The sequence below is a fragment of the Porites lutea genome, chromosome 5 (assembly GCF_958299795.1).
Source record: "Porites lutea chromosome 5, jaPorLute2.1, whole genome shotgun sequence".
Taxonomy (NCBI): domain Eukaryota; kingdom Metazoa; phylum Cnidaria; class Anthozoa; order Scleractinia; family Poritidae; genus Porites; species Porites lutea.
The window spans coordinates 17,847,045-17,870,437 of record NC_133205.1 but is presented as its reverse complement, the minus strand read 5'-3'; the positions used below and the strand labels follow the sequence as shown (position 1 = coordinate 17,870,437).

General features: G+C 38.4%; 1 protein-coding gene across 2 annotated transcripts in view; it reads left to right on the top strand.

Annotated features, from left to right (window-relative positions):
- Positions 1-2,572: 2,572 nt before the first annotated feature.
- Positions 2,573-23,393, top strand: part of LOC140938459 (dynamin-1-like) — a 30,850-nt gene continuing 10,029 nt past the window's right edge. For both annotated transcript variants that reach the window (XM_073387934.1, XM_073387933.1), the window contains exons 1-15: positions 2,573-2,805; positions 2,900-2,973; positions 5,764-5,913; positions 6,800-7,003; positions 7,254-7,352; positions 8,384-8,492; positions 9,199-9,250; positions 9,986-10,128; positions 11,037-11,172; positions 11,838-11,905; positions 12,380-12,518; positions 13,096-13,182; positions 13,554-13,624; positions 21,648-21,705; positions 22,413-22,494. In XM_073387934.1, coding sequence (XP_073244035.1) covers positions 2,645-2,805; positions 2,900-2,973; positions 5,764-5,913; positions 6,800-7,003; positions 7,254-7,352; positions 8,384-8,492; positions 9,199-9,250; positions 9,986-10,128; positions 11,037-11,172; positions 11,838-11,905; positions 12,380-12,518; positions 13,096-13,182; positions 13,554-13,624; positions 21,648-21,705; positions 22,413-22,494 — 1,633 coding nt within the window. In that variant the 5' untranslated portion in view covers positions 2,573-2,644. The remainder of the gene's footprint in view (positions 2,806-2,899; positions 2,974-5,763; positions 5,914-6,799; positions 7,004-7,253; positions 7,353-8,383; positions 8,493-9,198; positions 9,251-9,985; positions 10,129-11,036; positions 11,173-11,837; positions 11,906-12,379; positions 12,519-13,095; positions 13,183-13,553; positions 13,625-21,647; positions 21,706-22,412; positions 22,495-23,393) is intronic.

Below are 23,393 nucleotides of genomic sequence, written 5' to 3'. Positions count from 1 at the left end.
GGTAAACATAGCTTCGAGCGTACAAAAAGTCAGCTAAAGTAAACCACTTCACAATAAATCACGCTGTTTAAACACCATGAAGTCTTTTCTTGCCTTCAAAGTCATCAGCACTTGGATATTCGTGTATTTTCAAACAGGTTTTACTTTGAAACTTTGGCAAAACACCCAGTTCACGACAGCGATTTTGCTCGGCTTTATATTCACCGCCTAGCGCGGTGAATATAACGTCATAGTCCGAGATAGCTAACCAATCAGATTGCTTGAATTACCAAGATCACTGAGTGTGTATATACTAAATATATATATATATTCATATCTCTTAGTGAAGCTTTTCAAAGAGAAATTTCCAGGTTTAATATTATTTAAAGGTCGAGCTTCGGCCTACCATCAGGCCATTCAGAGCGCAGGTAGCCCGGCAGCATAAAGAAGCAAACTTGAATTCCACGCCAGTTTAAGGTGGCTCGACTGGATTTTTGGGGGGTTGATACCTCCCCAGTTTGAGCATCAACTACGTCGGCATGAGTAGGGATATGGAAAAAAGCTTTCCACAGCTGTATTATATAAAGATGAAAATTTCTTATGATCTGGGTTTTATTGTAATCAGAGTCGCCATGGCAACGCAATGACGCCATTACGTTTTTCATTTATCTTTGTGTTTCTCTGTACCAAGAGTTTTTTGAAGAAATCACTTAAGGGAGTATGTACCTGCCATAATTGCCTCCATTATGGCAAAGTTTAAACAAATTCTATAAGAGCGTTTTCGAAATATTTTGAAATACAGTTTTAAGAATCATAAAAACAGTGAAATAGCATGCTAGCCACACAATTCGCTGATATTTTAAGAAAAATCATAAGCTTTGGGAACGCGGCTTCGTCTGATAGTGGTTTGATTCCATTGAAAACTGCATACAAAAAAAGAGGGGAATTGCTCTGGGCGATCGCGAGTAAGAAGAATTTTATCAACTTGCATTCAGCTGCTTTTGATACAGTTTTTGGACGTAATTTGGTCCATGCCCAAACATTTCGCATTTTTCCAAAAACCGCTCGATAAATTTTTTTATAAATTCGACAATCCCGAGATCAATTGTCAAGAATTATTCCCTGCAAGTTTCAAGAACATTGAAAACAGGGAAAGCATTTAAACAGGGCCTCAAATGTAGCCAATTTTTCCCCCAGATTTTGTGTTTACAAGTGAGTGTCCTCATTATTCCCTGGCATTGTTTTCAAGTTTCATATGCACCAAAAAATCCAATCGAGCCACCTTAATTGGACGCAAAATGTGTTTTTTATTTTAGATTCACATTAATTAGGTTAGAAGACTTATTAAAATAAAACTTGATACAAACTATCAGTCAGTTTGCTTTTCGTGTGTAGCTAAAATCTCCTTGGAGCTGAACGCAGAGTTATTTGGCAAAGACCTCAATGTGCCTAAATAAAAAAGAACTTTAATTTCCTCACCTGCTCTGAGTTGAGAGAAAGCTATGATCGTGATTGGTATACGTGTCTTCTCTCTACATTTTTCAGTCCATAATTGGCTGCAAATGCTCCAAACATTTTGATCCTCTATCTTGAGTCAAACAATCAACAGTCCATACCTTGGAAAGACCATAATGCTAATCTTTAGTATGCAAACTTGGCTTGACACGATCTGCGCGTGCATTTCGTCGGAAATTTGCATTTCTGAGCTTGGCATTTGCAAACTTCGTAACGAGGACCAAATCTCCATGATAGCTATAGCCATACTTTGAAAAATATAAATGGCTATAGGCAGTCGTTGTTTTATTTTTAGGTTTGCTTTTCATTTTTTTCAAAGTCCTCTTCTCTCAGCCAACCCTTACCCCGCCCTGCCGAAAGCAAAACAACATCAACAACAACAGCAGCAAAATCGAAAAAGAATTAACTTAGTTTGAAACTGAAAAAAAAAAAAAGAAAAAGAAAAAAGAAACAATGGCGCTTTCGCAGGTTCAAGGATGGGCTACATATTTCTCCTTTTCCCACAGCTTTTTTGTAAGGGGGTGGGGCGGCCGACACAGGCTAAGCGGAACATTCAGCTCTTAACAAAAAAGGGCTATTAAAACCATTTCATGCGGCCAATATTTTACGGAGATTTTCAAACACAGAGATAACTATGAAATAATTCTTTGGGTTCCCATCAGTTCGCGTCGTCTTCAGAATTTGCTGTGTTGAAAAAAAAAAAAAAACTTTAGCTAAGCTTATTATTAAGGAAAGCCAAAAAAACTTTCTTCTTTCTGAATAGAAATTCCCTGCAAGGAAAATAATGACCGTTTGGGAATGGGTTCCATACTACAGTGGAATCTCGATTAAAACGAACCTTAGTGCTCGATATAACGAACGATTTTCTTTACCCCCCAAATAGTAAAATATATGGAAAAAAAAAAAATCCTCGATTTAATTGGCCAGTTCCACTCTATATCCAATCTCGTACCCAGAGTCTTCGACCAAAATGCCAGAGGACTCTGGGTACGAGATTGCTTTATATCTCGAAATGACTTCTGGGTTGTTGAAACGCTTGCACTTCCGCTGACATTCGCCGACTCGGCGTAAGTCGCAGGGCTAACAACGCCATCTTGTGACAGCTCCTACAAGTAAAAGTTGTAGTACGTGCTTTGTTCCATTTTCCAACATGGGAAACAAAGGCATGGAAGACCTTATCCCTGTTATGAACAAAATTCAAGATGCCTTTGCGCATATAGGACAACCATCGTCTATAGATTTGCCTCAGATCGCCGTCGTGGGAAGCCAGAGCGCTGGTAAAAGTAGTGTTTTAGAAAACTTTGTTGGAAGGTGAGTGTAAACGTTGATAATAGCTATAAAGAATCAATCGATGTTTACAACTCGAATATTGGCATCAACGGCCTGAATTTATTTAATATTCTAGGGATTTCTTGCCGCGAGGATCCGGCATTGTCACAAGAAGACCACTGATTCTTCAACTTCATCCAGCGAAGTCAGGTGAGCCTGGGCCCGGCAAATTGCAGAAAAGTAAATGTTTATTGAATGAAATCTGATCTACAATGGCTCGTAAAGATTGTTTCAAATGTTTAGCATTTGGAGTGGTAAATTTAAAATAGCAGATCTGTTTTGTTACTTTTCGTCCAGTGATCGACATTGTCCTGATAACAGTTGTGCCCATTAAAAAATTTTTGTGTTAACGTGTTCATTTGATTAATAATTGTATGCATTTTATTCTGCTCTAATCACTCGGGAATTAGGATTACGTGACATTCTAAAAACAGAGATGATGATCTCTTTTAGTTAAAACCAAAACTGCTGATTGTAAATCGTTGTAAAGTAGTCTTGATGGTAATGTGGTTTGAACAACATGCAATTTTTGTTGTTGCATTCTGTCAGTTAGTTGAGTTATTGTAAGGCTCGATCGAAAACGTAATGATTTACATTTAAGTTACAACCATAAACTCGCCCCATCAAGAATAAATAAATAAATGAATAAATAAATAACATAATAATAATAATAATAATAATAATAATAATAATAATAATAATAATAATAATACAGTAAAATAAAGTGAAATCTCAAAAATTAAAATAGTAATAATAATAATAATAATAATAATAATGATGATCTTATTAATAATTACAAGAGGGTTTCAATGGGGTTAACTGTTTAATGTATAAAAGCTTTTTTTCACTATCATAATTGTATAAATTACAAAATATTAACTGACAGGCATATAAAAACAGGTGATTTTAAGCGTATACAGAGCGAAGGAGACCCAAAAAGTAAGAAATTGATACAAAAAGATGAAGACTTTCTACAGTGAAAAGACGACATGGTGAGATAGAATGATAGAACTGTATTTTGTCGATATTCCTTTCACTGTGTAAGGCTGTTAGCTGATGTATATGCGACTTGCTCTTTGATGCAACGTTCCGGTACTTGTTCGAGCCTGAGGTTGTCTCTCAATTCAAAGTAGATGGGAATGAGGCTGGAGTTGACCTTGTTTTGATACAGCTCCCTCTGCTTTCTTGTGAAAATGACGTTGTTCTTATGCTAACTAGTATTTTTCAAGCACAATTTCTATAAGAAAACAAAGGAGGTTTTGTATTTAAATAAGGGCCATCTCAGCCTCACATTCACTTGAAGGCTAATATACATATATTATGCCCACAACTGTAAAATGGTTTATTGTCTCAGTGTCCTCGCTCCTTGCTTGTGTGATCAAGATTGCAAGGATGGTGAGAGTGTCTATAATTCGGCATAATAGGACTGAGTGAAGTCTAATTAGGCCTGTAATCTTATGAACGATTACCGGTAAACAAAATCGGACTGCCGTGTAGCGAGAGTCCGATTTGTTGACTCCGCTGAAAAGTATAATCACAGGTTGTCAATTGGGCAGGATGTTTTATTTCTCCATTCCCTTGCCTCACCTTGAACCCATTGAAGAGTGTGTGTGCGATTGTGTGCGCTGCTCAATCACTAGGGTCTTAAGGTCCAATGATGCCACCGCAACAAGAAAATCGCTTGAAAAGTGAGTTTGCACTCTTTTAGTCTTTATTGCGATTTTTCCTATGCACTGACTTTGTCAAATGTAGGCAAACCCTGCTGGAGTTGAATTCCTATGGAACATATCCACGGACATATCCAGGTTTCAAAAGAGAAATTAGATTTTCATCATTGCTTGTTTATGTTCTCCATAAAACGTGAAATTGGGCATTTTCACATTGTAGTAATGCAAATATAGAAAAGAAATGTACAAAAAGTGTGATGCACAATCAAAGTTGTTGTTTTCGCGTTCTCTTTGCCGTCGCGTCGTTTGATCTTTAAGTCCTTATAGTAACACGTGACATGTACTTTCTCATTACATTGTCCAATTAATGCTGAAGATGATCCGGGCTAACTGTAGGCAATTAGATCAGAGAATTCTGTTATACATGTAGTTATGATAAGCGGCACAAGGACTTAATTGTACAGAAATTCAGATCGAGCGTATTTGTTCAATAATTTTATTTACTGAAAGAGGATGAAGCAGATTGTGGTGCTGTACTGTCTTCCAGGTTCAACCACAGATGAAAAATAAGGGTGTCGGGTAGGCTGGATTTGTAAGAAATAATTTATCTTCAGACTGCATGATTTGATGAAGTGTTGAAGAATTAAATATTACAAATCAGTACTGGAAAAGAGGGAGAGCACTTGGGACACTTAGGGAAGTGATTGATTTGGAAACACCACCCTATAAACAATTTTGATGTTTGCAGGACTCACAACCATGCCAACTAACTGACTAAACGTTTTTTTGCTGCTTACAGACTAACTAGTGTTTTTTTAGCTGTTTACAGATTACAGCTACACCCCATTGACACTCTCTTACAATAATAATGATAATAAGTAAAATGAAACAGGATATAGATTGTGCAAAATGTTCCCTAAATCATGTTCAGAGGGGTACAAAATTAATGGTTAAAAAACGAACATGTTTTGATGTTCAACTATCATCATTATCAAGTCAAAGGAAAAGAGTTGTTTGGAAAATATAATAATTATTACTTAAACAATAATTCATAACTAGACTGAACTTACAGATGTATGTAAGTGTCAAAAATAATTGATCAAACAAAGAGCATGGCATGGATGGAATCAGCTTAATCAGCTTGGGAGTTCAAGATTGGTTTGAGTTTTGAACTCAGTCCAAGTAAATTATTGTAAAACTGCCCATTTTTTAATTCCCTGGTACATCTTGTTGTGCATTAACTCTTTGACTTTTGATTTTGCATACTGTACAGAGTTTGCAGAATTTCTTCACTGCAAGGGAAAGAAATTTACTGATTTTGAAGAAGTAAGGAAAGAGATTGTGGCAGAAACTGACAGAGAAACTGGCAGCAATAAAGGAATTTCATCTCTACCGATTAATCTTCGGGTTTTCTCCCCTCATGGTGAGTGGGTAGTGGGCGTGATTGGGTGGCTTTTCATCACTATATACATGAAGTAATAGGATTGAGACAGGTGAGTTTCAGTCAGTGAAACACGTGGCCTGGAAGAAAAAATCCAATTGGATTCAAACCTCTGACCCTCTGGTTACTGACCCAGATGCTCTAACATTAAGCTACAAGAGACTCATGGGAGCTCAGAGCATTAAACTAGATTCATGTGCAAGGCAGGTTCTAACAGAGCCCAGTGGTCCCTGGTGCCCAACTTTTGCTTTTTTCATACAAATTCTTATGCTGGGCACCCTAGATTTTACAGTTTCAGAGCACTGGGTGCTATTCAATTTTCCTTAGAGCACAGCCTTGATGTGAAAAATATCCTGCATACTGCTAGAATTAGTTGATCTCAATGCATTTTACACATGCATGTGCTTTTGCACCATGATAGAATGCCACTCTGATCACTAGGAAACAGGGTGGAAAATGTTAATTTCTATCTTTGTTTAGACTGGGGTATTTCAAAGGTGTCAGAGAATCAGAAACACACACTTTATCAAGTCAAATATTTGCATACAACAAAAGATTGTCATTCTTTTTAGAAAATGTTTAAGGTTTGACTTCTTATCTACATGTATAGACTGTTACACAGACCATACATGCTATAAGATGACTTCCTTATATACTGTGCAATAATCAGTTGGAAATATTTTTGATATTTATTTATGAGAAAAAAAATTGTTTTTAATGTTGTATACTAGAAATGAACCCTGTGGAAGTCCGTCTTCTTTTAATAATTAAGTGACACAAACTTATTAAAGCCAGGTTTCATTTTGAAATAATTGCGATGTTTTTTTTGGGAGTGTATCTTACTAGCAAATTTTCTTAAATGTTTTAGTGCTGAATTTGACTCTGGTGGATCTTCCTGGCATGACAAAAGTTCCTGTTGGTGATCAGCCAGCAGATATAGAAATGCTGATTAGAAGCATGTTGATGCAGTTTATCACCAAACCAAACTGCCTTATATTGGCAGTGTCACCTGCAAACTCAGATTTAGCCAACTCTGATGCATTGAAGATTGCAAAGGAGGTAGATCCTGAGGGTAAGTTTTTGATTGCACTTTTTGCACTTGGCCAGTTTTTTGGAGGTGTGTAAAATAATATTGCTCCAAAAAAATGATGCAGAAGAATATAAAATTTGAACTAAGGAGAAATTATTTTATCACTTATTACATGTATATAGTTCATTCAGTTTTTCACTAGTCCTGGCCTCTGCTGCACTTACTGACTCTGTACAGGAATAAGTATCGAAAAGGACTGAACATTGATTAAATTTGTCTTTCGATGATTCAGGTGTACGAACAATTGGAGTAATAACCAAGTTGGACCTCATGGATGAAGGAACAGATGCCCGGGACATTCTAGAAAACCGAGTCCTTCCTTTAAGAAGAGGTCAGAGAGTATTTTTTTTTTCACTGTTGTATGAATTCACTGTAGTTGAAAAGTACTACTGCTTAAAGTGACTATGGGCGCTTTCCAGTTGTCAAAACTGAGCGGCCAGACCATTCCAGTCATAATGAAAATTTCACTTTTAATTTAAACTATTCAGTGAGATCAATCAGATCCAAAATAGCATGCACAAAGCAAATGGTGTTCTACCAAAAATTCTTGGAAAAAAGCATTTTTCATTGTCAAAATGACTGGTCCGGCTGGCCAGTTCTGACTTTTGGAAAGCGCCCTATAATAGCAGGCTACACTAAAATCAAAGTCTTTTACTGTTCTTCCAGCCCCAGTTGTTTAAAAGGTGGAAAATGCTGTCCACTGATAAATCTCTATCCAGTGGTTGGTGCAATTGGTTTCCCTAATACTTATCCACTGGGTAGTGATTTGTCCAGTGAATAGCGCAATCCAGTGTTTGAACAACTAGGCCCTGGTCTCTGGGCAAACAAAGTTAGTTAATCAAAGTGAGTTAACTGCCAGGGGCCCCTTGGCACTGCTAGAGCATACCCTGTTATTGGCATGCTGAGTACATTTTTGAGCCTAGTCATCCTATATTTGTCATCAATGAAACTTTCCAGTGTGTCCAGTACCTCCAAGGAGATATTGAAGGGATATGCTGCAGCCAAGCCAAATTACTGTTTTGCTTGCCAATGATTGCACCAGCTGGAGGAAACTTATGGTTGCCTGCTTGATGTTAATGATGATGATGATGATGATGATGATGATGATGATGATGATGGTAGCAATAGTCAAACTTTGGTTTCTTTGCCATAATCAAAAGTTAAGCAGGGCTGTCATTAAGAGGTGGGGGCTGGGGATTTCCCCCGGCTACTTTGATGGGAAAATTGAAGAAAAATGGAACCAAAAGAAATCCCTAGCTGTTTGATTCCCCCATACTTGTTGTATTTACCCGGCAACTTGAAGTCTCAGTGACAACCCTGGTTAAGAATGTTGACTTTATTGACTTTATTAATTTTTTGCAGGCTACGTTGGAGTGGTAAACCGAAGTCAAGCTGACATTGATGGGAGAAAAGACATCAGATCGGCTTTAGCTTCGGAACGTAAATTTTTCCTCAGTCATCCTTCATACAGGTGAGAGCGTGAACTGAAATCAACGTTCCAGAAACATTTAGCGCTATTGATTTGCATAACTGATGTATCCAGTTGGTACTGATTCTTTTGGTAGATAGGGCTATCCAACTTTTGAGCAACTTAGGCCAGGCCTATTAGTGACACTATGGTTGTTTGTAATTGGTGTGTTATGAATTTCACTCGTGGCTGGTGGTTCTTAATCCAAAGTTGGATGTTAGATGTTGTGTTGTCTGATCAGTGCTTCTGGAATCTCAATTGGATAGCCTCAGTTACTGTGCTGTTTTTTTTTCTTAGAGATACATGTAGGGATTTATTTCCTGTAGATGTCGTTTCATAGTAATGTTCTCCTCACTCTCTGCATTTTTAGGATCTGAAATTGGCATTCTGTGCTTGCTAAATTGCAGCAAATCCCAAAGAGATTGAACAAAGTGATTGATAGACTTATGGTCTGTTGTTTGTCATGTATATGTTAGAGGTCAGAATTAAATTCAGGTAAAAGTTTTCTTAACCAAGGTTGATTCTCAGTTTCCTTTGTCTTCTAGCCCTGATTATTCATGAATTAGGGCTAGGAAACAAAGGAATTTGAGAATCAACCTACATGTAGGTTAAAAAATTTCAACTTAAATTTGATTTTTACGTGTAACAAGTACATTTACAATGTACATGTTGTAAGTGTTTACTTCTGTAATGTTGATTATCATTTCAGGCATTTAGCAGACAAAATGGGAACTTCTTATTTACAAAAGATCCTTAACCAGGTAAGATGCAGGATAAAATAAACATGTTAGAATATGAGAACAGGGCATCACCCCCATCTGTTTCCCCCACTTTCTTTTCTTGTTTCCAACCTTGCATCAGTGACTGTGGAATGGGTACCTAACCTCCCCACTGCTTAGGTGCAAATGACTGGGTTAACAGGCTTTGTTAATATGATGGTAGAGTGGCTTACATGTATGTGATCAGGGCTCAAAACTTGAACTGAGCTTGTCCAAGCAGCTCTTACATTTTGCTTGGCAAGGACCATTGAATGCGTGTCTTGGAGCGTTAACCATTTGTCAGAACTGGCTGGCCAGACCAGTCCAGTCATTTAGAGAATTCCACTGTTACGATTATCTAGCCTGCAGATCTGTTTATTCCTAAAAATTAATTACATGTTAATAGACTGTACATGTATGCACAGGAGACTAATATTTCATCTTCAAAATGACCAGTCTGGCCAGCCAGTTCTGTCATTTGGAAAGTGCCATAGGTTATTGAATAGATGTAATTTCAAAATGGCATTCTTAGACCCTTACCCACTGAAAAAGTGAGTTACATGTAAAAAGTTACTTGCCCAGCTGGCAGCAGGAAAATCTACGATGCACTTGCCCCATGCTACTGGATGGAACCTTTTTTGGGCCCTGATTGTAAGAAGCCCCTTGATGCTTAAGACACCCATCCTGATCCACTATTTTGTTGTACATGTGCGATCTAAATTTTATGTAATTTTTCAGCAATTGACTAATCACATCAGAGAAACATTGCCAGCTCTCCGAAGCAGATTAGAAGAGAACATCATGGCACTCGAGAAGGAGGTTAAAGGATTTGAACACTACAACCCTGATGACCCATCCATGAAGACCAAAGCCTTGATGCAGTGAGTGGCATACAAAAGTTCTTAATTAACAAATAAAACGACCTACAAACTAGCCCTCATCCCAACGTAATTTAACCCTGGTTAATAACGTCTGCGAAGCAGCATCTGTAAGATTCTTGTTATGGGTGCGCAACGGATTCAACAAAGTTTAATTACCAGGCCCCAGTTGTTCAAAATTTGGATAGCGCCATCCACTGGATAAATCTCTATCCAGGGGATAATACAATTGGTTTCCCTTATACTTAATCCACTGGATAGAGATTTATCCAATGGATGCCGTTATCCAGCTTTTGAACAACTGGGGCCAGAAGTGTATTTAGATTTTCCTTTCAACCTGATCGGCAAGTTGACAATGACTTTTTTAACAGGCCAATCATGGTCTGACTTGAATCTTGGCACACAGTTCGGGACCCAGAACAAGGATTTTGGTGCGTTTTGCAGATGAACTTGACAAGAGTTTAGTTTCGTCTTTGGTGTAGCCTCAATTTTTTTCTTGGTGGTAAATTGGTCTTATGTAAAAAAGTGAAAAATTAATGACATGTGGAGCTGCTCACAAGTCTTTGACTAATAGTTGTTTTGTACCAAAGCAGCCATCAACTTGAATGATTACCTTTCCTTGCACACGTCTGAGAAGAGATGTACAGCTATATGTGAATTTTCCCTGACCACGATCAGAAACCATCTTGGATACGAATGACTGACAAATGAATATAGAAAGCACACATTTAATAATAGTAATGTTTTCTTGAAAGAATCAAGGCGCTATTTTCTTTATACTTCATTTTCCCTCATCTGAAACATCTACCACCACACCCCATTCTAATCCATACAATGTGTAATTATCATTTTCCTTTTTGTAGTTGAATCTTTTTTATGTTAATTGTTTTATTAATATGTTATTATCATAGGATGATTCAACAGTTCAATAATGATTTTGAGAAAGCCATTGAGGGATCTGGAGATCAAATTGATACAAAGGAACTTTCAGGTGGAGCCAAGATAAACAGAATATTTCATGAGCGATTTCCATACGAGTTAGTCAAGGTAAAATGGCTGTTAGTAAAATATTTATGCAATGTAACTTAGAAGTCAATATAAGAAGTTCCAAAAGGATTCTTCAAAGTAAAATAAATAATAATGTGCAGGGTAGATTGGGGGGTCCAAACTTTGGTAGCCTGCGAATGGCAGAAGTTTCTCCTCGCTCAGCGCCGCAGAGGGTCCCTCAGCGACGATGAGCGGAGGAGAAACGTCTGCCGTTCGCAGGCTAAAACTTTGGTTAAGAAAGGACTGTTGAACTTTTTTGTGGCAAATTACTTTTCACAGAGACGGCCACGTGTTTTTATCTAATCTGTGAACGCCGGTTGCCGTTGGCGCGGGAAATAGGGAGCTTTAGCATCGACGACGGTAACGGCAGCGAAAACGTCAGTTTTAAAAGGAATTCCCGTTTTTTCAATCTTTGTCGCGTTTATTACAATATTTTGACTGAATTTGTTTGGTCCTTAAGAGTATAGGCTGTGGAAAAATTGTTGTCGATTTGTACACGTGACTCACACAACAGTTCTTATTTTTCTACAAACTGTGTACTGCTCGTGTCTGTTCCTTCACGCTCGTGCCCCCAAACCAATCTGAACACTCCACAATAATACCTGTTGTGCAGTCTATTGCTAGTCTGTAATAACTAACTAGTGTTTCGTCATATGAAATCTTAGGTTGAGTTTGATGAAAAGCAGCTAAGAAAGGAGATAATGTTTGCTATAAAGAATATTCATGGTATCAGGTTAGTATTCTACAGTTTTTGGAAACATGGCTGATAAACACGACAAGATTGCTCCCCCTTTTAGTTTTGTATTCTACTTTGGGTTAATTAGCTAATTTAAAAAAGGTGGATAAATCCATCCAGTGGATAACGCAATTGCTTTCTCTAGTACTTATCCGCTATCCTGCTTTTGAACAACCGGGGCCAGATTCTAGATTCTATATAGGATAGGATTTCTGTATTTCCCAAATAATCTCCAAAAATTGTAATGAACAAGTTTCTCCAGACGCTTATTATGGAAACCAGGCTAAATAGAAAACTCGAATCAGAAATTTGAAAATTTTGAAATCCCGTTTCTTTTTTTTTTTTTGCTTTAGTGAAACTAGAGTTTTCGTTATTTGAACTTCATCCTTTCGACTTATTTGAATTCCGTTTTGAAACTTGACGATAATTTGGTGATTGTTTGATACGTTTTCTGTTCGTATGTGAATGCAGGGTTGGTCTGTTCACTCCTGACATGGCATTTGAAGCTATTGTCAAGCGACAGATTGATAAACTCAGAGCTCCTGCTGTGAAGTGTGTGGACTTGGTTATGTCTGAGTTAGTGAATGTTATCAAGAAATGTTCTTCCAACGTGAGTGAATTCCATTTTTGTACATTTGTTTTAGGGTACTAAGAAAATAAAACACTGTATATATCAACAGGGCTATGTCGTGCAGAGCTATCTAGTTCATTTTACTTGTAATGCCAAGGTTATTTTCTTCCCAACAATGTGTAATACAACAACCATTAGATTCGGGGAGCAAGGGTGGCGCAGTGGTGAGAGCGCTCGCCTCCCACCAATGTGGCCCGGGTTCAACTCCCGGCGTTGACGCCATGTGTGGGTTGAGTTTGTTGTTGGTTCTCTCCCTTGCTCCGAGAGGTTTTTCTCCGGGTACTCCGGTTTTCCCCTCCCCTCAAAAACTAGCACTTCCAAATTCCAATTCGATCTGGAACGCACGGACACGTTTAAACGAGTTCATATGAACTCCTATGTGCTTCGTGGGTGAACAAGCAATTTCCACTTTTTTTTTTGTAAAATCCGAAATAATCAATGCCTCGGTAATGGTTATCAGCTTCGGCCTTCGGCCCGGCAGATTATCCTGGATATCACAAAAACCTTATCCATTAATGTTTTAGTAATAGTTATTAACACTCTTTTTGAATTGCAGATGGACAAATACCCACTGCTTAGGGACCAAGTAGAGAAAATTGTGGTGCAACATGGAAGAAAAGGAGAGGCTAAATCTAAAGACCAGGTACTGATGTACATAATATGTAGTGGTGTATTTTTTATATTATTCGCGTGAACGTGAGATGCCCAGGGTGTGGTAGTAGGGAGTATTTTTGAGAGTGATGTCTTAATGTTTCAATTCAAGGCTCACAATGAAATGCCATTCAGTTTTTTTTAAATTTAGATCTTGGAGGAATTTCTTTGGTAAATGTCTTTTGAGGATGAAAGACGCGAGAAAACAGTTTCTAAGCAGTTCTTGGCGAGAACCCTTTTCTATCCCAACCGACCATGAAGAAAAAATAAAATTGCGTTGTTGTTTTACTGTCAGTTTTCAAAACTGTTTCTGGTATTATTTTGATTGGTTTCACAAGAAGCCTTACATTCTTCTCTTGTTAGGTTAAAACGTTTATCGACATGGAACTTGCTTACATTAACACGAATCATCCGGATTTTATCGGATACGCAGAGTAAGTATATCGTAAGATAGACATTTCAGTCGGTCAGATACTATTTTTGGCCAATCGTAACAGTTCATAATCGGAGGAAAATTTCTGTCAGCAGTTTTTCACTGTGTAAAAATGGGGTATTTGGCTTCAAATGGTTATAATCGTTCATGAAAAAAAATGACAACTCAATAATGAACTTGTCAACAAAGTAAGAATTTTATATAAATCATTTTAGAACATCTGAGGACAGCTTCCAAATTTAAGCCCCCGGAGGGGCTAGTTATTATTATATGAAGATTTTTGCATCTCGAATTTATGGGGCTTGTAATTCGGGGGGTTGTAAAAAACCGAAGGGAAAATACCGTAAAATTCCGAAATAAGCCCCTCCATGTATAAGCCCCTCCAAATATAAGCCCCCCAAACCGGTAACGCAAAAAACCCTCCGTCAAATCGCCCCTCCGAATATAAGCCCCCCGGGGCTTGTATTTGGAAAATTGCCCTCAAAGACAAAGTAAAACAAAGCAAAAACGGTAAATTTACTTCCAACTACAAGGCTAGCCCAATCGATTTTGAAACGCAAATTTCCCTCCGTAGATAAGCCCCTCCAAAAATAAGCCCCTCAAAAAGGGCCTTTGAAAAATATAAGCCCCGGGGCTTATTTTCGGAATTTCACGGTATGCGGAATTTTACGGTTGAGCAGGTATCAAGCGCCGAAGAATACGTGCGATCAATACACAACTGGGGTTGGATGTACTTCTGATTGGTTTAAACATAGACACGTTTTACGTGCATGAGCTATTTTGAATGCTTCAGTGTAACAGTATCGGCAATCTACCGTCTTAATCCTAAAGTAAGGCTATGTTTTGTGCGAAATTGGGTATTGCTGTACGTTAATGAAAACGAGAACCGCAGCGCATAGCTTATTCGATCTGATAAATTCACTTTTCTTTGTCTTTCCTTAAGACATCTGGTGCAAAATAAACAAATTGTTAAAGTACTATGAATATCAACTCACCAAAACTCGCTTAGAGGGAAGACTTGAGGGTTTCAAGGTTTCCTCATGGTTTCTTAAGATAAAGAAGGTCGTCGAATGCCGAATAGCTAAGATTTTCATCATCGGTGTAGATGGTTGCATCGTCATTATTCACGAGGTTATCACGTGCGATTCTACTATAATGAAACAGTCTTTAACTCTGACCACTTAATTCTAAGAGTGTTGTGAGTTTTTGCTTCTTAAAAGAAAAGAGCCTTTTCTTAGGCACTAGTTACAAAACTAAAGATGTCTTCATACGTTCAAGTTACTACTATTGCGTGAGAATCACACAGTTTGCACGTGAAAGTGTCGTAGTTGCCCCTTTCGTGGTTCGTACGTGAGGGAATTCGAGTTATCACACAGCAATCCAGTAAACAGAATTATAAAAATAACTCATGCACACAATTTGCACGTGAAGAGGTTGGACTTTAGCCCTTATACAATTCGTTCGTAAAAAAAAAAACGCAAATTGTTTGCTAGAAAATTTTCTCAAACTATTTTAAGAAATCACCTCGGCTTTACAACATCTGCAATTAAATTATGCTTCATGCAACGTCAAGGTTGATAGCCTAACATTTATTAACTTCCAACAAAATTATCAATTGAAACTGCCGAAATGTATTTCTACTCATATCATGTTATTCCTCTCAATAAAACAATATCTTAATCTAATTAGTGTCAACTAGCTTCCTCCAATTTAATTCCCTAACGCAACTAGCTATTTCTACTTAAAGCCTGGTTTCCACTTGTCGTTTGTCGGTTAAAATTCACTTACTTTGTCGGTAGTCGGTTAAAATTTTCGATCTTTATCGGTTGTCGGTAAATCTCGGTCAATAAGAAAAAACGCTTGTAAATTATTAATATATTTTTTATGTATTTCACCCAGTTTCAAGACTTTGATTCCTAAGGAAAAGACTTGGTAAAATACATCATCCTCTCCAATCATGGCCAATACTGCCGCACTGTTACGGACCGTTAAGAGCAGTTAACGGACCGTACGTTCTGCACAAACCGTCACTATTACTCACGGTCCGTATGCTGAGCACATACGGAGCGTGCATCTCATTATTACATGAGGGCACAATGCGTTACGGTTCGTTCGATCCGTACGGTCCGAAGACATACGGAGCGTGCATCTCATTATTACATCAGGGCACAATGCGATACGGTTCGTTCGATCCGTACGATCCGCACGGCAAGAAAGGCGCACTCCTACTGTAATATTCCTTGTTCTATAAACCATAAACCAACACAAGCGCAAAAACCAAGAAAGGCGCACTCCAAATTTTTATTATTCCTCGTTCGGTTCCACGTTCTATAAGCCATAAACCACAACAAGTGCGCTCCAAATGTAAGATTCCTCGTTCTATAAACCTAACCTACAACAAGCGCGCTCCAAATGTAACATTCTTCGTTCTATTAGCCACCATCCCCACGGCAAGAAAGGCGCACTCCAAATGTAATATTCTTCGTTCTATAAACCATAAACCAACACAAGCGCAAAGCCACACATTCCTCGTTCTATAAACCATAAACCAGCACAAGCGCAACAACCAAGAAAGGCACACTCCAAATGTAATATTCCTCGTTCTATAAACCATAAACCAACACAAGCGCAAAGCCACACATTCCTCGTTCTATAAACCATAAACCAACACAAGCTCAACAACCTAGGAAGGCACACTCCAAATGTAATTTTCCTTCCTCTGTAAATCAAAACAACCCAAAAACCACGGTATGCACGCTCTAAGTTTTTATGCTTATGTCTAAATGTGATGTTGTTGTAAGTAAAAAACCAAAACAAGCGCGCTTGAAATGTAAGAACAATCGTCAATAAGTTTATAATTAATATAAGCACAGGCGGCCCAGACGTAGTATGTGTCACTGAATGAATATATTAATATTCACATGGACAAATTAATGCGATGAGTCGTCGAAACTCCCAGGAACTAAAATAGTCCAAAAGTCAAAATATAACAAAACAAAGCTAAGATACCTTCAACTGAAAGTATCCTTGTCTTTCCTGGCCGGTTTAAGTGGCATTTTGTTGAGTTTTGCAATTGTAGGTACTATCTACTAAAGAAGAATTAAAGGCTGGCTACAAAACAAACAGACCATCTCCACGCGCCTTCACACGAAGCGCTATAAATTCGAGAATAATCGACGAATCCGCTCCAAATTGCCATCGGCTAATCTGCAGGTAACGTGTGCTCCTGCTTCTTGCTCGCTGGCTCCACAAAACCCATCGCAACTGCACAATAATTGCTCGCTCATCAACAACCACTGTTGACCTTTACGCTTCGATATGACCGCAAACTACCAGGTATAACACGCGACGTGAATATTCAAGCTTAGCGACCGCGTTCGCGCAACAATGCAGCACTTGCTATGGGAGGGATGGTACTATTGCTTCTAGGTCAATCGACACTGACCAAAGGTTCGCTGCGTTAGTTTTGACCAGAAAACAAAAGGCGATCGCGCGACCGTCCGTAAGTTTTCATTAGGGCGGCCCTGGTTTCAAGTTCGAATTCTTCTAACGTTCGCTGCCACAGCTGCTGTCACATTGTTCGTCCAGCCGCTTGCATAGGTTCTTGACTCTACTAGACCTATTTGCTTACATTAATTAAATAAACAGTTCTTTCCAGAACAACGTGTTACTCCACAATATGTTGTCCAAACTGGTGAAGGAGGTCGAGAATTTTCCGCCCAGGAAAAAGGCAAAATCTGGCCTCGGCTATGCAGTTGAATAAAAGATACAGCTGAAGATATCGTAAAGTGAAATTTATGTGCGCGATATCTTTTGATTATTATTATTATTATTATTATTATTATTATTATTATTATTATTATTATTATTATTATTCTCAAAACACATTTAAAGCTGTCCAGAGTACTTTCGATCTAAAAATGCATTCTAAACAGCGCTTACATAAATTTAGTCAGGGGGGCTAAAAGCGAAGCTAATGATTTACAGTTTGCTCATACTAAATATAAAATATATCGTGTAATGCTAAGCGCAGAAGGCAACGGGACAGGGGCACCCAACGACTGTTTCCTCAAATACTTTGAAAACACTTTTGTAGCTATTCATAAAGTATTTTTAGCTCTATAGAAATGCATTCTAAGTGGCGCTATAAAATTTGTATCTCAGTGTTCGGCCATTCTAGAGGAACTTGAATCTTTTCGAAATTACGAGGAATTCAGAATTATTTTCCCGAAAATTTTAGATGCAATTTAACGTATTACGAAGGAGATAATTTTTCAGATTCCTTCTTTCTTCACATTTTTGAATCCGAGAATTTTAGGATTCCTTTTTACTCTCTGCGAAAAATAGCCTAACCCGGTGGGTGAAATGTGAAAAATTAAAAGTTGGATGCCCTTGACCAGAACTGTGAAAAACAACAATAGGTCTAATTGCAGCACACTTCCTTGTACATTTCCTTGCCGTTGATTTGCATGACTGCAACGTGAAACGTCCAGAAAACTTCCTGGTTTTCACTTTTTATGGAGGAAATGTGGTTCATGTTCTTGTTCACTTTTTCCACTGCCGCTCATTTTTTTTAGCTCCGCTATAAAATTCGTATCTGTTAGGTGATTCTAGGGCAAATTGGATCTTTTTAAAAATTACAAGGGCTTCAATACTATTTTCCCGATTGATTGACCTAGAAGCAATAGTACCATCCCTCCCATAGCAAGTACTGCACTGTTGCGCGAACGCGGTCGCTAAGCTTGAATATCTACGTCGCGTATTATACCTGGTAGTTTGCGGTCATATCGTAGCGTAAAGGTCAACAGTGGTTGTTGATGAGCGAGCAATTATTGTGCAGTAGCGATGGGTTTTGTGGAGCAAGCGAGCCAGAAGCAGGAGCACACGTTACCCGCAGATTAGCCGATGGCAATTTGGAGCGGATTCGTCGATTATTCTCGAATTTATAGCGCTTCGTGTGAAGGCGCATGGAGATGGTCTGTTTGTTTTGTAGCCAGCCTTTAATTCTTCTTTAGTAGATAGTACCTACAATTGCAAAACTCAACAAAATGCCACTTAAACCGGCCAGGAAAGACAAGGATACTTTCAGTTGAAGGTATCTTAGCTTTGTTTTGTTATATTTTGACTTTTGGACTATTTTAGTTCCTGGGAGTTTCGACGACTCATCGCATTAATTTGTCCATGTGAATATTAATATATTCATTCAGTGACACATACTACGCGTGGGCCGCCTGTGATATAAGCACGCACCGAATGTAAAGGCAAGATAAGCAAGCACCAAAAATGTAATATTCAAACGTAGTATTTCTTTATATAACCAAGATAAGCATGCTCTATATAAATTTAATGTTCCATCTCTATACGCCAAAAACAAAAGCAAGCGCACTTTAAATGCAAATGTTCTTCGCTTGCTTTTCTTACTGCGTTTGCTGCACAAAACAAATGTCATTTTCATTATAACACTGCTCCTCGTTCTAATATCACAAACGAGGGCACGCGCGCTTCAAATGTAACAATCGCCTCGTTTTATATAAGCTGTCAAATTTTTCGCAATAAGCACGCAGTACTTTGTTTACTGATAAACATGCTCTATATCAATTTAAGTTTCCTCTTTCTATACGCCAAAACAAAAGCAAGCGCACTTTAAATGTAACTTTTCTACGGTAAAACTGTAAGAACAATCGTCTACAGTTTATGAAATAGGAATGTTGATGCGAACATATTTTCACAACGAAGTATAGTCGTCAAATACTACTTAAAAAAGTACTCTTATTGGTTAGAGACTTTTATTCTTTTGGTGGCTCCTAAAAGAGCCTTTTTTTGTGTCCTGTAGTGCAGGGTTTTTCCTTCTTTTATGATTTTTCTTGGATTTTGTAGGTTTTTCTGCTGCGTCTTGTTGGTGCTGTGATTACTGTTTCGGTAGTCCATTTAAATACAAAAGTATGTTGTGGTCTACGTCAAAGTAGAACCGTGTTCCTCTCCTTTTGTCGATCCGTACGGATCGACAAACCGTATATAACCACTCTTGCCATGAAAATATTCTAAGTCCCACTAATTAGATGCTATTTACGGACCGTAAAACACTCTTTACAGAGCGTATATCCCTTTTGTCGATCCGTTCGATCCGTACGGATCGACAAACCGTATATCACCACTATTGCAATGAAAATATTCTAAGTGCCACTAATGAGATGCGATTTACGGGCCGTAAAACACTCTTTACAGACCGTATACCCCTTTTGTTGATCTGTTCGATCCGTACGGATCGACAAACCGTATATGACCACTCTTGCCATGAAAATATTCTAAGTCCCACTAATTAGATGCTATTTACGGACCGTAAAACACTCCTTACAGACCGTATACCCCTTTTGTCGATCCGTTCGATCCGTACGGATCGGCAAACCGTATATCACCACTATTGCCATGAAAATATTCTAAGTCCCACTAATTAGATGCTATTTACGGACCGTAAAACACCCTTTACAGACCGTATACCCCTGTTGTCGATCCGTTCGATCCGTACGGATCGACATGTGACTTATACGGACCGTTACGGTGCGGGTGTATTGGACAACCCTCATTGCATTTAAACTTCATTAACTTGGTTTGTTTAAGCAACATGATCGTTTACTTGACCTTTGTTTGCCCATGTAGTAGTGATAAAATCACCAAAACTTTTATTGTAAATACGAACTTGGTTTCCCTGTTGACGACAGGGCACAATAAAAACTGATTAATTAATGGACACAGAAAAATCGCCCACTCTAGCCTTTTGGATACTTAAATTAGTTTGAGTGAAAAACTGGAAGGGGTGACAGGCTGCACTTCTATTAATTCCTTTAATATTTTGGCTCTAAGCATGTCATCCTCTGCCATCAATTTTTCTTTCTCAAGTAAATAATCAGTAGTTCTTTAAAAACTTGGCAAAGTAGTGGTTGGTTAATTTGTATGAGATTGCACTTTTTCTTTAAAGCTTCTTTTGAAGTGGACACTTAAGGGCTGGTACGTGTCACGAAAGGCAATCTTTCTTTTCTCAGCTTCCCTGTTGTTTTGTCTCAGGGGCGCGGTATTCTCTCTGTGAGTTTTACTTCTGATAGCAATTTGTCTTTCAAAATTGTGTGGCTAGCCTCTGTCCATCAAGCGCTTTTTGAAATCTGAAATACTTCTCCTTTGACAAATCTATTTAACACTTGCTGGACGACAAGAGGTGAAAATTATGTACTGGAAATGCTCTTTAGTTTCTGAAAACAAATGTCGATAATGTCGGTCCATGTCGGTAGTCGGTTAATTTTTTCCCTGTCGGTAGTCTGTAATTTGTTCTCGTTTTCTCGGTAGTCAGTAATATTTTTCGTCTTTTGTCGCTAGTCGGTTAACCCCGTTAACACCCCTATAAATACGTGCGCTGTACCGTTAGCCGAATTCGGTCAGAAATGTCTTGAAGCAGCATCCACACTAAAATATGAACCCTTAAACAGCTGCATCACTGTACACAGCGTTTAAATCATGAAGATATTTAATGTAATGGTTCTAAACACCTGTAGCCGTAATAAAAGACAAAAAAATTGTGAAGAATCAAGATGGCGGTCTCAAAGTGCCCTTGTTCGACCTTTAGCAATGCTATATTTAATAAATGCCAAGATCTCATTGGTTCCTAAGCATCAACTCATAGTACCTTCAGCCTTATTGGCTCTTCCAACATACATCCGAACATGCAAAGCCACAAAGATGCATACGCTCACACCACTGACATATGAGCTATTTTTTCAAAATAGCTCAAAAAGTGAAGCGACAGTTTTCAGCCAATTAAAAAGTGAAGAAAAGGGAACCAAAACCAACCTCGAAATGCTTTTAATTTTGTTAAATAGCCGTGTACAAAAGTGACGGTATTATTAGAATAGTCCTGACTTTTTCATGTATGTTATAAGCAGGCGCTGCATCTGTTATTTGTATTGTCTATTTTTTTAACTGTTTACCAGCAGTAAAAAGGTGATTTGTTCTTTTTTTTTCTGATGCTACCTTAGGGCATCAAATAACTCCAATCCAGGCGAAAGAAAAACAAAGAGAACTGTATCCAACCAGGTTTGTGCTTAAAGAAACCATTCTTTGTGCAGCAGACTTTCTCACTTCTATGTCCTCTCACACTCACAGCGCTCAATGCAACGGTGCATGCTAAGTTGTTAGCAGAACCAAAATTATTGATAAAACCATCGAGCCCTAAACTTCGCAAGTTGCATGTAAATGGGATGACCATATAACACACCCAGGGAGGCGATGTGCACAAGATTTTTCCTAAGAGCCACCAAATGTGTTGGTTTGCTTTCATTCAATAATCGTTTCTTAGTGAACGGATACTAGGGCGTGTGCTGTTTGCCTGATTGTTTATTTCAAGGTTGAAGCTCTCGTGAGCGGAGAGCCTCGGGACATGGGAGTACTGAAGCATGGCTGCTTACGGGAATTTGAAAATACAGAGTTTATATGAGAGTCGAGAGAAAACGGGGATTTGTGAAGGTGGCCGTAAGTAGAGCTGTTGCCCACTTACGAGTGTCCTCCAGGAGAGCTTTCGCTGTATTTCTGTTGTTTCCCTCTTCTTCTGGTACATGGTTACTGGAGCATGGCCGCTTACGGGAATGTGAAAATACAGAGTTTATATGAGAGTCGAGAAAAAACGGGGTTTTGTGAAGGTGGCCGTAAGTAGAGCTGTTGCCCGCTTATGAGTGCCCACTAGGAAAGCTTCCACTGTTCTTTTTTTCCCTCTTCTTCTTCCTCTTCATTTTCTTTCCTTTTAGGTGATCAGGAAAGGCTGGCTCACGATAAGCAATGCTGGATTTATGAAGGGTATCAGCAAAGAATACTGGTTTATACTAACAGGTTAGTTGGAGAGACTTAGGGTTGGTCATTTAAGCAAAGCCTCACTCAGTAGGCCTGCAAATATGTTTTAAAAGTTTTTTTGTAAATAATAAATGGTATTCTTGCTGGAATGTAAGACTTCTTGACGCTGCCTTCTTAAAATGGCTCAGAACGCGGTTTTGTTAAACACCGTTTAAACTAGATCATCTAACATTGTACGTATGTGCGATGCTGTACTTGATGTTGGCTGGCTTTAAGTCTTTTGCATTGAGAAAATATTTTTTGTATATTGGTTACTGTTTCTCTCAGTGATTGGCCAAATATTTCCCGCTGCACTTCTTTGCCAAAAACAACTGGAAAAGCCCAAACCGTGGCTTTAAGTTGTTGCTTCGATACGTTATTTGCTTATTTTTGTAGCCAGGACTTGTGTTGGTTTTACGACACTTAATTTAAAGACGTGTGTTCAGAGTATGGATATTTAAAGTGTTTCATTTTTTTCTGGGAGCCTTTTGTACCGATTTCATTCGACTTTTTGTCAAGTCACCTTGACATTTAAGTCTGGTGACAAGTTGGTTTGGATTGATGTTTTTATAAAGTTAATTATATTGCTTTGATCAAGATTTCGCGTTGAGAATCAATGTAGGCATGTACCGTATTTACTCGATTAGCGCCCATCCTCGAATACGCGCCGACCCCGAAGCACCCACCCTGTAGGTAGGAAAGGCAACTGAGCGTCAGTGATCACAGTACTATTGTTCACACATCAATACTTAAATTGTATTCTAGTTTCAGAGTTGATGCAGGTGGGGTTAAGAAGACCTCCGTTTTTATCCTCACTCTTAACTTTGACCAAACTTTATATCCTGGCGTTAGTATGATGTCCATTTCATTTTCATTTCATTTCATTTTATTTTTTTTAT